The following is a 16216-nucleotide window of genomic DNA, read 5'->3' on the forward strand; positions in this document are numbered from 1 at the left end:
CATGGAAAAGTGTGTCCCACTACAGGAAGTCTGCATGTTGTATTCTTCGTTTGCAGGAGAATAAAATGTCATATGGGGTATTTCACTCTTAGTTCTGTAGAAGGAAAACAATACTTATAAAATACCTATAATACTTATATAAAATACTTTATAATACGTATAAAAACACATTTATACTGATACACTGGTCCATAGCCAGAGTCTTCCTCTGCTTTCGTTGTGTGGTATACAGGGTACCACCCTGTGAAGGGAAGCTAGCTATGTATGGGATACAGCTAAGGCACATTATTTTTATACCACTTGAGAGCTTTTATATAATTCCTGTCTTCTTTCCCCAGCTGAAAGAAGTTGTTGTAACCTCCTCAGCTGTGTGGACCATTATTCAATTTAGGTGTTCTTGCTTCAACGTCTCCCTTCTTTTCTCAAGATCACAGATAAACTTGTCTCATTCACAATTTCTTAAGATTCCACAGGTAGCTGTAGGAGTGGAAGAAAATTTTGTACTACGTTATTATTTCTCTTATCTATGAAAGTAGTTAATTTTGTTTTCTAGAACTCCTTAAGATGCACAAAGAAAAACAAGGTGAAAAACTGGGAGGCTATTTGATGTCTAGAGTTGCAGGCAGGCTTGATTCCAGAATGCGATCATTCATCTTTCTGGCTTTCTGAAACTGCTGTAAAATTTGTGTACAGATGAGAAAAATGTGTAGTTCTCACATCTGTTAAGTACAAGATGATAGCAATATCAAAATGTGAGCTTATTTTCATGGAATGGTATAATAGCTCTCATCTGTTGTCTTCAGTAAATAATGCATGTTAAAGGATGAGCCTGACTCTTGAGAATGGATGGTGAATAGTTATGTTGGACCTCTCTACTGAAGGAGCTAAAACATAAATTAGGATTGGGATGGTTTCTAGATTTCTTTTTGATCAGTAATATAAGACCCAGATTTTTGTGCATTTTTTATGTTTAAAACACAAGTTAGATGAGTTAGAGTTGCTTTTTACTGGGTCTCTGCAAAAAAATGTAATTATGAACTTTGATTGCAGTGGGAAATAATGCAGTCTGAATAGGCAAAGGAATTTAGAAGAATGGTCTTCTGAATTATCTATATTATATGACATTCATGCCACTCGCTGTTTTACTTCTTCAGAACACTTTTAAAACTTACATAAATTGGCCAACACCTGGAAAGTTTTTTTCCCTTTTCTATCTGCACTGAAAAAAAATGTTTTCTCTATGTTCTTTGCTTATCTTAGCCAATATTTTTTTTTCTCCTTACTCTCTCTCCACTTTATAACAAAGTGATGTTTTTCCCCCACCTCTGCAAATTCAATTCTCACTCTAACTTAAACTAACTAAATAAAATTTGTGTCTGTTTTTTTTTCCTAGTGTCAGGCTGAGTACTTTCATAAGTCATAGTAGTGAGGGGGTGCTATTTGAGTCTTACTTATATAGTCCAGTGATCTGAAGAAGCTTCCAGAAACATGAACTTGGTCTTTTGGCTCTACTAGTTTATTTTTTGAATTTCTCTTGTGAAAACATGGTAGTAGATTCGGTGCTGTCCTTGTCACTGTCAGAAGACATATATCTGACAGTACTTCCTACTGCCAGTTAAAATGTTTGGTTTACTGGAGTGTGTAGAAATTAAACAAAGGATTTTGAAATTTGCCCATCATGAGTAGCAGGTTAACTTTTATTCAAAACTGCACTTTTTTTGCTTACTCTTTCCTGAAATCATAATGCTTATGCTTGGATATTTTGCAGCATTCATTTTCTAATTGAATTCTAGGCTTTATGATTCTAATAGCTTCATATTATTTTTGGCATAAACTGTAATATTAAGGGTCAGCTATCTTTTACTTTGACAAGTTTATATATCAAAGCTTAGGAAAAAAGACTGAAAAAATCCAGCAGCTTCATTTAGGTTATGTAATCAATGGTTGCCAATGAAAACTGATGTTATGAAATTCCCTAAGAATATGTTCATATTCCATCAAATCTTCTTGGCTTGTGACTTAAGAGAAACATGAAGGTGTGTGAGTATTAATTAAGCACAGTTAATGTTTCTTGTTTCCAGAAACTTCATAAAAATAGCCATGTATAATAAGAAATTAATTTTTCTTAGGAGGATAGCCAGAATTTGACATGCCAGTATATGACTTTGAACTTTAACCCTACTGAAAAATTGAGGTTGTTTTGAAAACAGCCCTTCAGAGGGATTCTCCTATTTATGCTATGTGAATGCCTGTGTTATATTTAGGCACTGAAAATGCTTCTGGACTGAATGTCCTGTATTCTGCAGTGGGGGAGTGGCTGGAGAAGATATGAGCTGTTCTGTCTTTCGTAAGGATTCTTAAAACTCTTTTCCAGCTATCCTGTTCTCTCTTAGAGAGTCATGGCCGAACTTTGCTGCCTCCAGTCATCCTCCCACAGGAGTAGGTTGTAAACCTCCTTATGCTGAAGTGCAGGGCAGTGGTGTGTACTGCAACCACAGCTTTTATTTAGCTGAAATGGAACACTTAATTTCTGTCACAATTGGGCTGGTTACCTTCCAAACCAAAGCAAGGCAACATCACCTCTTCACCATGTCTATCTACTGTGTGGTGGGCTTGATTTCATCTTTTTTTTTATCTTCTTTAATAGATCCAGTATGAAGTTGGAAATGGAGAATTTAAGGTCTTGAGTCATTATAGTCTATCAATATAAAGAGGAAAGAGCAGAGCTGGTGCTATCTCTGAATCACACTTCACAGTGACAGACAATAAATTGCACGAATGTCTCATTCCTTACTCTGCATGATCTGTGTAATGGCTTTATCTGTCACTTCATCCTTGGCATCCATTCTGTAAATAATTACCCTGTGACCCTTTGGTCCTTAGTAACTCTTTCAAAAGCACAGCTAATCGTTTTATGGAAAAGGCAGGCCAGTTAATTCTTGGCAAGCTTGATCCAGAACTTTGCTGCAAATGCAAAACAATCTGCAAATGGGAATGCTGAACTTTAGCAGCAATAAATAAATAGCTTGGGTGGAATTGCAGTGCTGTGGCCACTTGGTGGGGAGCATTTCCCTTTCCCTTCCCACTGACTCAGGTGTCTCATATGCAGTAGATGTTGCTGCGAGACAGCATGGTTTGGTCCACTCCATTTTTTTCATCACACACAGCAACTTGCTAGTCCATGATTACAGGAATTTGTGTTAGAATGGGCTTGTCTTTGTGGTAAATTGTTAAATGAAATGCACACTGGTTTCACATCTTTGCTGTTTCATTTCTGTTCAGCCTGTTGCCACTCTGCACAGGCTTTAGAAAGGATGAAGTTGGAGACTTGTCTCACTCCCACACTGTGTTGGTACAGTGTGTTTGATTTCCCAGATGTGGTGGCCACACTTAACAGCACTTCATAAGGCTTGAGTGTCTTCATAACTGCCAAGGAAAGATTTTATTTACTTTTGGTAAAGACAATCACTACATCCACACAGCATTGCCTACTTCACAGCAGGACTAGGTATTAAGAAATTTAATTTATTTTTTCTTCCAAGTGGATGGGAATATAAGGTTTCTTGCTATCCCTCTTGCAGTTTGTGGGCTTGCTGTGCTAAATCATTTAGCTCTTTTAAGATATGAGTGCAATCTGTAGTCCATGTCTACATTAAGCCACAGAGGAATGTGAATATCAGGCTTCAAGTCAGAGAAATGAAATGCTTCCAACTTGCTAACCAGAGACAGGATTACAGGGAGGGCTGTACCATATGAGCTTTCTCCACTTTTTATTTTTTGTTGTTTCTTCTCTTGATTCTCTTTGTGTTAAACTGAGTTTAAGTCTTAAGGGATGCCTTCTCACCTTAGACTTCTGTGAGTCCAGTTATGTGATAACAAATAAGATAACCTGATGCATACAGAGAAACTGTTTAATTGTTATTTATTTTACTCCACCTTCTTCTCTTTTGGTGTTTAGGTTTTGTACTTAGAAGAAAATAAACTTACACAACGTATATATAGTATTTTTCTGTGCCTGCAGAACTTCAATGGCCACTGCAGTGGATCCAGTGGATCAAAGGCCTATTTGTGCCACTTTGATATGAACATGCAGTAAATACACCTACCTGTGGTTGTATAGAAGGTGTTTTGATTTAGTGCAAGTTGTGCTTAGATCTAGGCTATTTTAATAAATTGTGCAATTTAAATTTAGAATAACCTTGCTGCTTTTCACTTGAAAACTAAAAGTCAGGCTAACTCCTGTGTTTCAAAGTGAAGTTGCTTGTAAAGAATTGCAAAACAAGAAAATGTTGATGTTCTGTTTTGATGGTTTTTGTCTCTCTCCATTTTAATAAACAAAGTCTTAATTTTAATATACAAAGTCTACTACAAGAGTTACAGAGGTCATGAGCTCACAAGTCAATTTTGACCTTTATTGCTCCAATTGTATGCTAAAATGTTAGCATAAAAATGGATTAATCTGAGAAAGAATAGAGATGATTTATTTTAAAGAGGAATTTCTTTTCAGCTCATGACAAAGTAAAACTTTCTGCAAAGCGGTTTTTCACTCTGAAGTGTTTCAAAGCAACTACTTTCTCTAACGGGGGTGGTTAACAAGGATCAGGCTATAATCTCATTAAAAGCTGATAACCTCAGATATGATTCCAAATAAAGCTATCACCATATGTTAAAGGGTGAGTGTTTTATGCAGACTTATGGTGAAAGGTTGTAAAGTGATTGTCAAAGTACTGTTTGGAAATGTGAAGAAAGAATGGCATGCCACAGCTTTTAGAATTTATCATAGTGAGTTTGTGTATAAAGCTGAAGCATGTATTTTGCACTCCAAAACTAATACAGACATATGAGCCTTCAGTGCAAAGCTCTTCTCATGAGTAGAATTAATGACAAATAATATGATAGAGAAAATAAGCAGCCAGTCTAAACCAATCTATTATAGCACTGCTGCAGCTAAAAAAGGAAAATTTTACTTTTGTGCAATGAAAGAATATGGGGTTCCAGTTGGTACAATTTCTTCCTGTATCAATTTAATTAGCAACACTTTTTGGAATACTATGGAAGTAAACTCCTGATTTCTCTTTCAAGCTCATTTGAAACCTTTTGAAAAACAGTAGTGCTGAAGGATTAACGCTGATGTCTGATGTTTGAGGTGTTATAAACTATTAGAAAATAAAAAGACATTTGTTGTTCATAGTATCTCAGTTAATGTGTTCTGTCCAGCACTGTGATTCCCAGGTAATTGTTTTCAAATCGTGTTTATCAATATGATCTGCCAGAGACATGAAGGAAGAATGTAGGGGGCTGCTCACAGAGAGGGGGTCTTTTGTAGCCTTGTAATTCTGAGACACTGGTCAAAGAAGTCAGCCACTTCAAAGAAGGTTCCCCCCTAGCCTCCCCCGCCTTTAGCCATAAATCTTACTTTTAAGTATTTTGACTGTTTCAGTCTAGTGTTTAAGCCCACACAGTGGGCACTGGAAAATAATCCTTTAATACAGAAAGAAAAGTACCATTAGCTCATTTCCGGCAGCTATTCTGTATTTCAGATGAGGTGTTTTGCTGTCGAAACAAATGCAGTTATTCACAGGCTATGGCAGTGTGATTTACATCAAGGCCTATATTCAGTAAAGATAATAGATTTGCTTTCTTCATGCATGTGCCCACAACATAATCCTCCTTTGATACAACTTGAAGGAATTTTCTCAGCATTTCGTAGCATTGATGTTTTAATGCATTAAGTAGTGGAGATGCTTTTTTCCTTGCAAGTTTAAAAGTTCATGTTACAGTCTTGTGTGAAGTATCTACTTACGTAACTAAATATGCCTGGTTGTGGTTTGGGATTGACAGTGTGTATGCTTTTTAAACTTCACTTTTCTTTCTCTCTCCCTCTTCTCTTTTTTCTTCACCCTATCACGCTTGGCTCTCATTGCTTACCTGAGGCCACTTCTCCGTTGCATTATCTCTGTTCATTACCTAATATGTGAATGCGACTAATTGAGCCTCTCCAGGAGAGTAGACCATTGTTTTAAACTTGAAGAAACTGAATAAAGTTTTGTTATTACTGCAAGTCTGCAGGCACAGGTCCTGCTTCACTTGCTACCAGTCCTGTTACTAACATCAGTGGGAGCATGACTAGATTTTGTTCCTGTAAGGAGAAGGGCAGGTTGGCAGTTCAGAATGGCCACCACATTGTTAACATTTGAGTTGTTGCAAATTCAGTGATTCTTGTTAATCTTTCCCCTCTCTCCCAGTTGTACATATTAAGAAAATATTTTCTTTCCTGGTGGGCAAAGGAATCAATATGTTGCAGCCTCCTTATGTGATAAATAAATACCTTTCTGACTTTTGCAAGAGTTGGAGGTAATGTGATATATTTTGGAAATCTGTAGTTATAACCCAGGATTTCCCAGTTTCTGTTTATTTAAAAGACTTTACAATCTTCCATATATAGATAGGTATATATATATTTAAAAAATGAAGAAGAATGGAAGGTTCTACACTACTACCACACTAAGCAGAAATCATAAAAATACACTTGTATAAGCCATTTTAACATCAGAAGAAAGGCAGGAGCAGAAATATCACACCCTACTTAATTGCATAAAACCATATTTTACTGCAGTAGCACACCTTCCCAGCAGGATCTCAGTTAAGAGCAGCATCGTGTGAGTCCAGGTAGGCAGCTTCCAGTCTCCGACACCAGAGACATGTAATGAGCTGCAGACAGATCTTTCAGTCTCATGAGCTGTGTGGCTATTTGCTCCCTAATCTCCAAGTGCTCTGTTGTAACTGCTCCCCCAAAATCCCGGTACAGATGTGAAGCTACAGCCACCTCTTGAGGATAGATATCTTCTCATTAAAGCAGGACAGGTGATGTTTGAACTTTTGTGTCTTTTTTTAAAAAAACAAGTTTTTATTGCATTATTTAAAATTAATGAATACACCAACTGGCAGCAGTTTGTGCTAGGGGATGTTTAACTAGTGAGAATGCTCTGGGGCATATAACTTTACTCCCTATCTGATACTTGGATCTCTTGGAGCTATCGATTCTGCTCTTCACATTATCCTGTGTTCAGAGCTTGTTAGTTTTACTCATGTCTTCCTTTGTAACATGAGAGAATAATGAAACATGCTGTAAGAAGTTTTTCTGTGGTTTTTACTAAGAGTATCATTCATTGTTTTTATAATGTTCTTGCATGCCCATCAATCACATTTAGCAGGAAATGTAACCCTTTAAAACTCACTGTAGCTCCAGAAAGCCTGAAGGAGTTGCAAACCTTTAGAAAGCTAACTAACTGGGAGGGAAAGAAAGTAAATGGCACCAATACTATGTTGCTACTGATTGTAGCTAGTAGGGGTAAAATAAGGACAAAAGGTGAAGAATCCTGCTAAATATTCTCAGGCATTTTTAAGTCACTTGATTATAATGGATTTTAAATAGTTTACCCTTACAATAATGGTTAGGCTTTCCTGATCTTTGATTGCTAGGAAGAGTTCAGTTAAAATTTAGGCTGCAGGACCTTGTGCCTTTTCTGAAGGGGTGGCACTTAGAGACCAGTTTTTGTACCAGGTCTAAAAGAAAGATATGCCAAGATACCAGAATGCTGGTCTTGGTCTTGCTTCTCCTCTTCTGAATGGCTTGTCCCATGTACAAAGCATAACACATCGAGATGTTGTAATATTAAATCCTCTTATGCTGTATTTTGGAGTGGGGGAACAAAAAAAAAAAAAACAACAAAAAAAACCCCACTATTTGAATGAACTGGTTATTTCAAATAAAGCAATTTTGATTCCAACATAGCTTTGTAATACACAAATAATGGGGTTGTTTTCTGGGGAGTTCCTTTGCTTGCTGAGACCAGGAACCTTCCTTGAGCTGTGATTTCATAAACTGCTCTCCTGACTTGACCAACTGCTGTAAATTAAGGCAAAATTGCTCTTATTTTTCCTTCTGAGCTGTGTGGTTCTTTTTTTCCCTCTGCCAGATGAGCTACTCACTCTGGGCTCTGCTGTGGGCTATCTAAACTCACTAACCAAGCTGAAAAGGATCATGTTCTCTTACTAAGTTAGGGAGGTGAAGTGGCTAAACCAGGAGGAGGTTCCAGCAGATTTTCAGAGCTGGCACAAGACAAGTTGTAATGTGCTCTGGAATTAAGGGAGGGAGAAGAGATCAGGACCTCTCTCCATTCCTGGCAGAAGGGAGCTTTTAAATGAGATTGCCTCAGGTACAAAACTGCATCCTTGGACAGGTGCCAGCAAGGCTCTTGGCTGTGTCTAATTTGAGGTCTTGCAATAACATAGCCAAGGTGTGAGAGGGTTATAAATGGTTAACTGCTGTACCCTGCAGACTTAAACCCTGCCATGACAGAGAGGTGGAGCTGCTGCAGACACCTGGCATGGACAGGCAGCATTTCCTCTTTGGAAGGGAAAAGTACTGGAGTCTGGCATTTTGATTTGGTAGGTTGTTTTTGTTTTATTTTTTAGCTTTAGAACACGAAGGGGTAGTGGTAACTCCACCTTCGTTACTGATATGACGTGGATTAAAACTGATCACAATGGCAATGCATTTGTGTCATGTAGATTTGTCACTTTATGCAGATATTATTCCTAGCTTGAATGCTTAGACTACCTCAAAAAGAGCCCTCCCTCAGTCGCTGCCTTAGAAAGACCATTGGGGTGGGTATTCTGGAGTGATAAGTAAGGAAATAATGGGTAAGGTGCTAATTTGCAGTTTGGGAAGTTCACATCTTGTCTGTGATGGGAGCTTTGTTGGTCACAGACTCACTAGAACCTATAGAAATGCTTGTTACCTGTGGATCTTGTCACAGAAGAGGACTTAGGCGTTGCTTGACAGATTTGTACCCACAAAACCACATAGTTCTGTGGATACACAAAAAAGGTGTGTTTACACCAAAAGTGTGCTACTTTAGCAGGGGAGAGATGACGGAATAACAAATGGTGCATGTACTAATCTCTACATGCTTCAGAATTATTGAGTATATACCCTCTTGGGTACTGCCACAAAGGAGCAGAAAGGGCAGAATTCTAACTGGCTTGAACTGAAGTTGTTATTTTCACTTTATTTAAACCTCTCTAGATGTTTTATTTGGACTACTGAAACCAGAAGCTGACCAAGTTGGGTACAGTGAAAACACACAATTTAGATCAAATAAGATCTGTTAAAGCAGTGGTGGATCTGATGGAGAGAGCAAGTTTTCCTGGAAAAGAGAAAACTGTGATTGGATTGGGAAAGTAAAAGTGCAAACTGAGATGTTTTTTTGATGTTTGGCTGCTGTGTATTGTCTGATGACTCACAGTAGTAGTAACAGTAGCAGTTGTCTTCTGAGTTCAGTGTCCTGGAGAAGCCTTGGCATCTGTTCATGCGCACGGGTATGGGATCTCCAGATACTTACAGGCTCTAAAAGTTTTGCATAGAATATTGGTTTTAAAAATTAAATGAAATTGCAATTTGACTCCTTTTCCAGAATATATTGGTGAGAGTGTTAATAGTTTTATTACTGTTTGGATTAGGGACATATTTAAATTCCTGCCTGCAAGAATTTTTAAGGGGATTTAAATGCCTGAGGAAGAGGCCTATGTCTCGCCAGGGACTGTATAAACAAGTGGTTGAAGACAGTGGCTGTGCAGCAGAAGACTTGTTATTATGTAAGGGTTAAAACCCCCTTTCATCTGTCCAGAGATGAATTCGACTCCTGAGAGTTTATCAGGCTTTATGGGACTTCTACCCTTAACTGGGTGGGATACAGACACCTTGTTAGGCACAGAAATGTTCCTTGCTGTCCTCTGCCTGCATGAAACTCTCCCATGAGAGCACTCAAGGGAGAGAAAGCTGTTTCACAGGGAGAGAGGTCTCTTCCTCTAGACAACTCAGCTAAATAGAAATGGATTGTGTCAGACCTCGTCTGCCATGCACTGTTATTTTTACTCTTCCCTAAAACTGCAGGCCAGCACACCACTTGCAGCTGCTGTGCCATGCTGCGGTCTCTGCCCAGCCCAGGGTTACATACTTCAGTTAGGTGTGCTGCTGCTCCTGCAGTGCCAGGAATGCTGGAGGGCTGCCAGGCTCTGTTGGTAAATACAGGCTGCAGTTTGACATAATTGCTCTCTTCCTGGAGTTTCAGCAATTACGTACAAAAAGCAAACAAAGTGAAGGAAAGCGTTCTGCTTTAAGTGCATTTCAAATCAGATGATATTTATTCTTTTTTTATGGTCCTTTGAATGCAGTACTGTCTGTACCTGTTGTCTGTAATAGAGGAGAGAGTCACGTACTTGGAAATGTCCTGAGAGTTATACTTGCCTTCATTATTTATAAGCTTTTCTTCACTTCTGGCCTTCAAATAAATTTAAGAAAGCAGGAGAATGCAGAGTGACTGAAGCAGTGCCCTTCACCTCACAAAGCAGCTTCTACCGTATGGCCCCTTCCTTATGACACACCAAGCAGCTCAGCTTCCCTTGGTCCCTTCAGTTTGTCTTTTAAAAATTTTGCCAGCCCCAGATGACTTTGGGAGAGCTAAGGAAGAATTTTTTGTATTTCTGCCTTCTTTTGGTTTTAGGTTTGGAAAACGTGTAAAATATTTTCATTTACTTTTTGTATAGTAGTGGTTTGACCTGGTTTCACTATAATGTCTCATAAAACAAAAAGCCAAGAAAATTACTGGTTTGGAAAAGCACAATTTTTTTTCTGCATCAGGTAATTTAAATTCATAGGGAGAGTTTCTATTCTATGCAGAAGCTAACAAAGTTTTCTTAAAAATCAGAAACAGTTTTATGCTGCATATCACAGTGTTAATCTGACCTAGTTCATCATGCAGGGTTGGCCAGTGAAGGATGGTTGCTAATATCACTAGTAGGTAGTTAGCACTAATGGATTAGCCTTTTCCTCCCTAAACCATTATAGCTATGTCATCTTGAAGATGTTTGTTTGGTCCCCAGCATTGTGCTTGCAAGATATCCCTGGTTGTATGAGTTATCCCTTTTTTCCCCTCCTAACTTTTGGCATATGAACAGCAGTATTCTGTGATTGAACACTGGGGGAATGGTACTTCTTGAAACCCCTTCTGTACAGAGAAGGATTTTTTTCAATGAGCAAGGGTGACTCCTCTCTGCCCTTTCAGGATGCAGTGGTGCTGTGGAGGAATCAAATATAGTTGGAGAGATGCATACGTCTGTGTCTGCTGCCTTTGCACAGACAGTGTGCTGGTAAAGGTTTCTAGGCAAATAGAGATGTTTCTCGTTGGTCACAAGTAGAGAAAGAGATAGGTAAGAGTGTCTTGAGCCGAGCCCTACGTGGCTTTCTTTAAGCTTTTTGCTAGTGAGGCCTCTTAGGAGAACTTGTGCTTGGCATGAGATCGTGGATTAAAGGTTTAGTTTAATTCTGTGTCAAATTTGAAATTTGTTTTCATTCTTTATTCTGTTTTTCCATTTTTGGTCTTCCCCATTCCACAGCCATTGACTTTTCCATATGGCTTTTTCAAGTAAATGCCATAAAAGTCCGATTCCAATGTCTGATAGCAAAGGAACTGTCTCATTGTTCAGTTTTTTCTTGGTCCGATGAAGTAGGGGTGTATTAAGTTTTATCAGGAATTCACAAAGATATTGTATCTCTTTGTCTTCATATTGATGAAACTGCATTTAGGATACTTTTTTTTTTAGTTTTCTGGGAAATGGTAGAAGGATTTTAAGGTTTTGTGTGTGTTTTGTAGGCCTTCAAAGTAGGTGCTTTAAACATAAGGAATTTCCACTTAGCAGAATGTTTAAATTCCAAAGCTTATGCTCTAAGAACCTTGTTTAATTCAGCATACTTCTTAGAATGAGCTTAATTTGCAGAGAGCAATTGATACACACACACAAAAAAAGACAGTAAGTACCCAAAGGAGCCCAGTGTAATTTCTATTTCAGAAAAATAAATTCTTAATTGAAAATGTCAGTTTAAAAGATGTTGTGTCTCACTTTCACACCTGAAATACTCTTAATAGAAATCCTTTGTTAACATTAGAACATGTTCATAGTTAGCTGATAAGCTGTTTATAAGCTTGCATTAATTTCGCTGCTTTGGTTTTGTTTCAAGTGGAAGCGTGAGTTTGAGGAGGGAAGTGTTGTGAATGCCTGCACAGTTGGGATGACTTTGTTAGGATCATTGCTTCTCCCAGGCAACTTTAAATGAGGAAAGGAGATCTGGTAACGGAATAATCCTTCATTTGGAAGACCAAAACACTTCTCTCTCTCAGTGGCATCTTTTTTTCAGTCATTTGCAAAATAACCATGAGTAAAAATTCATGCTCCTGATGCTTTTAAGATGATGCAAACACTGAAGAACCTAGTTTACCTTTAGGTGCCTGTAAGTGACTGGTCTTTGAGATCTTACTTAGTAACCTTAGCAGAAAACCCAGTGAGAAGTTGGTCAGCCATCAGAATATGTGTAAACAGAAAACTCAGACACTTGCATTGATTTGAGAATTAATAATTTTTACAGGCTGGGCCAATCTGAGCTGTTTCTAAGTGATTCCAGCTCGTCATCCCATTTAATTCTTTAACTGGAAATTAGTTTAAGTGTGACCTTTCATGTGAGAGAGATGTCATTGGGCATTCATGTATGTATTTAAGTTAAATGAAAAAGTAACCCAATCCGTATTACACAAAGTGCATCCCTTAACGCATTTGTGCATCTGTGCCTTGAGAAAAAGGTGCTGGCTGATTGCCCTCAGCAGAATTAAGGGAAAACTCCCGTTCCTTTACTGCTTTTGAAAAGCAAGGGAAATACTGGTCTTGTTTACCTGAGTATATGATACAACTTAGGGTAATTAATGCCCAATCCGTGCTGACATTTCTGGTATACAGGAGCTGGTGGTTCATTCCAGAGCAGCGTGTTGATGTACACGCCTTCTGGGATGGCTTGTGCAGCTGTAGCTGTACCTGTTCAGCAAGGCCAAACACTTGGGTTTTTTAAAGTAATGTTGATTTCATCCTTAGGCTACTGCTAACTGTACAATTACTGTACAGAGAATGGTTCATGCTCTGCAAGGAAATGCGTGCAACTAACATTAATGAACAATAAAAGTCTTTTTTTGAAATTGAATTGGCTAGCTAGAACTATCCATGTGTCCAGCTTGAAATAATCTCAAGCCAGAGACTGAACAAAAATGTTGTTCTTGATAAGATGTAGCCCTCCACACCCTTCCCTCTCTGTAATTTCCTTTCATTCTTCCCACTTTTCAGATTCAGGCAATAGTTTCAGATAGGTTGCTCAGCAAGGTACTTGGCAAGTAGTTGGCCAGGGAGTAAAGCAGTAGCATGTCCTGCATGGTTTAGGTCTGCGGCCATTCTTCTGAGCAGCGTTGGACAAGCTGGTGAATGTTTGCTTCAATTCCTTTTCTGTGAGTCTTGGGTAACACCTCTCTGCCTCAGAGTGTTGTGAGGATGAGTTTATATGTCTTTGATGGCTCCTGATGTTAGAGCATGCAAGGTGTAACTGCACTCTCATGCAATTATGTGAAAACAATACATTATGTCTGTTCCCATGAAAGCTAAAAATGGGAGATTAAACCACAGCAGCTAATTTGATAGGTTTGTTTGCATTTCAGTCAAGTTGCAGTGTTCCTTCTCAGTCTCTAGGTTTCTCTCTGGTGATGCTGGTAGACTACCAGTCTAGTCACCCACCTAACCAGTGGTTTTCTGTTTGTGTGGGGCTTTTTTTTAACTTGTTTTGTTTGTGTTGCTCTAACTCCCTAAGAAATGTCAAGTTATACTGTCTTTGGAAAGTACACTTTGTGTAAAAATGTGATAGTTATTTTTCTAGTGTAATGATAAAACACTGTAGTCAATTGGACAGCTTTTAATAATCTCCATAGCGACTAAATCAGTAAAAATCGGAAATAACTGACTCATGCAGTTCTGTGCCAAGGGATATGTGTGGGCAATGTACTCTCTCTTTGAAATGTCACACTCAGATGATACATTCAAATGATGTGTACTCTGCTGGCAGTGCCTTCCCTTGCTTCTCTTAAGAAGTAAGGAAGTGGGATCTGGTTTTTCATTTGCAGTACTATTGGTTAAGAGGAAGGGACTCTTAAATGCCACCATTAGTGTTCCTCTACTTTTTGCTCCAGAATATTCAAACAAAACCAGGAAGACCTGGTAGCAAGTAATTTGCTATTTGCTTCATTCCTCTCAGTACACGGAAAGTGGCATTTTAGAGCTGGTTGTGTCAGTGCAAATGCTTTGTTTTAGTTTAGCTTCAACCTGCCCTTAACTGAACTTTTTTGGTTTGTTTCGCTTTAAGGGAAGCGGCTCTTGCTGCTGAGGATCGTAACTTCTTAAATGTCATTACATCTGTATCTCTAGTTCTTCTATCTACTTTGTGTTTTGGCTCAGCAGTTGCATATGTCCCTGATAAATTTTAGGAGTACTAGTTAGAAACAGTATCTAGAAGATGTGTTCTCTTCCTCCCACTCGGTGTTGCCCCGGTCTCTGGCAGCCGCGTTCCTGCCGTTTACTCAATTCCGCCCAGAAGGGTGGGCTGCGAATTGCTTTGGAGCTGGAAGCCAAGCAAAATGCGAGGGACTGCCTCAGAGGAGGCTCCTCTGAAATGACTCGGATGCTTCTTGCTTTTCACATGCATATTTTAGGTTTGATTTTTTTTCGGAGGTGCTGAGTGCCTGCATTTCCTGCGGACTGCAGCCAGCTTTTCTTCTTTCAAGATCTCACCTCTTTTCAATGCCTCTATTCCTTAGCTTCTGAAACTGGTTTTCAAAGCTGGCCCGAGGGCATGAAAACTCGAAGATTATGTTATAGACCCCTGTGGTGGGGGTAATGGTGGGAGAGTTAGCACCTCTGGATGAGTGCCCTGTAGAGTTGCTGTTTGTACTGAGCCTCTCAAAGAACGGCTTTGCAATTAAATCCGTGCTTTAAATTCAGCGCCAAAACAGCATTTCGGAAGATTTGTTGTATAAGGTATTCATTTGGGATATGTGCTAAGTGCCTGGCAATCCTGTGCGTGGAGGTGTTTATTTTATGGTTTTAAACGTGACTCTTAAACTTTTTTTCTTTCCCACTGAACCTCAGGAACATCTTGTTTAACGCTTCAGACTACTTACTCGTGTGTATTTTTCAGGAATCCCTTGGAGCTCGCCCCAGGAATGGACAGCTACCTCCATTTCTGGAGGAGAGTAGTGCCAGCTGAAGAAGCCTTCGAGGCGAGTCGACAAGCGTGCTGAGAGCTCTGGGAAGAGCCCGGGGAAGGGGCGACCCTGCAGGCCTTCAGCCATGCCTTTCGGGCTGAAACTGCGACGGACCAGGCGCTACAATGTCTTGAGCAAGAACTGCTTTGTGACCAGGATCCGTCTGCTGGACAGCAACGTGATCGAGTGCACCCTGTCCGTGGAGAGCACGGGGCAGGAGTGCCTGGAAGCTGTCGCTCAGAGGCTGGAATTACGCGAGGTAAGGGTAGCCCGGGAAAGACCATCTGTCACTGGATAATTGGACACATTTTTAGCTCAGGCAGTCTGTGCGTTTGAGTCGCTGGCCAGATATGATCAGCAGCTGGAGCTTGGACAAACATACTGCGATTGCATGAACACTGGCGGCAGAGCGGCACTCGGAGCTTTGGCCTGCGGCTCATCCATCATAGCTTTGAGAGCTCTTTGTAACATGAAGTTTCTTTTCTTAGAAAGCCCTGAGTGTTACTTTTTGAGCTGGGATGCCAAAGGAAAAGTTACAGTAACTTTTATTTTTAATGTAACCCTGGTTTCACCGGCGCTGATGGCTGAATTATGCAAGTGGGAAGAAGACTGCAGGCTTTTAAATATCCGCCTTCATATAAATACTCTTGTTACTATAAAACTAAAGCAGGCAACAGTAACAACTAACAGTTGTGTTTTAGTAGGAACAGTTGGAGGATGGTGGGTTTTTTCTTCCTTTCGTTTTGTTTAATATTTCACATCTGAAATCCTGAAAAGCTTCTTTTACATCCCTAATGCCTCTGGAAAGGTTGAAGAAACCAGTCTTTATTCAAGAATGAAATCCTTTATTTTCTACTTCTTGGTGTAGAGTTTAGTGTTCAAGTGTTGAATCCTTTATAGAATCACCTCTCCAATGTTCATGGCACAAATGAACTGACTGACTTTTCTTACCTTCTGTGGGCTCCCTGTGTGTATACTACATGCTTCTAGACTTCTGCAAACCATAAGTGGAAAACTACTGCCTG

At 39.4% G+C, this 16216-nt stretch overlaps 1 protein-coding gene across 1 annotated transcript in view; it reads left to right on the forward strand.

Moving 5' to 3' along the window:
* Positions 1–16216, forward strand: part of PTPN14 (protein tyrosine phosphatase non-receptor type 14) — a 110911-nt gene that overhangs the window by 23951 nt on the left and 70744 nt on the right. The window contains exon 2 of the mRNA XM_005523337.3: positions 15125–15450. Coding sequence (XP_005523394.1) covers positions 15277–15450 — 174 coding nt within the window. The 5' untranslated portion in view covers positions 15125–15276. The remainder of the gene's footprint in view (positions 1–15124; positions 15451–16216) is intronic.

This window comes from Pseudopodoces humilis, chromosome 3, assembly GCF_049639895.1.
Source record: "Pseudopodoces humilis isolate 2021_Gansu_Grassland_sample_001 chromosome 3, ASM4963989v1, whole genome shotgun sequence".
Classification (NCBI taxonomy): Eukaryota; Metazoa; Chordata; class Aves; order Passeriformes; family Paridae; genus Pseudopodoces; species Pseudopodoces humilis.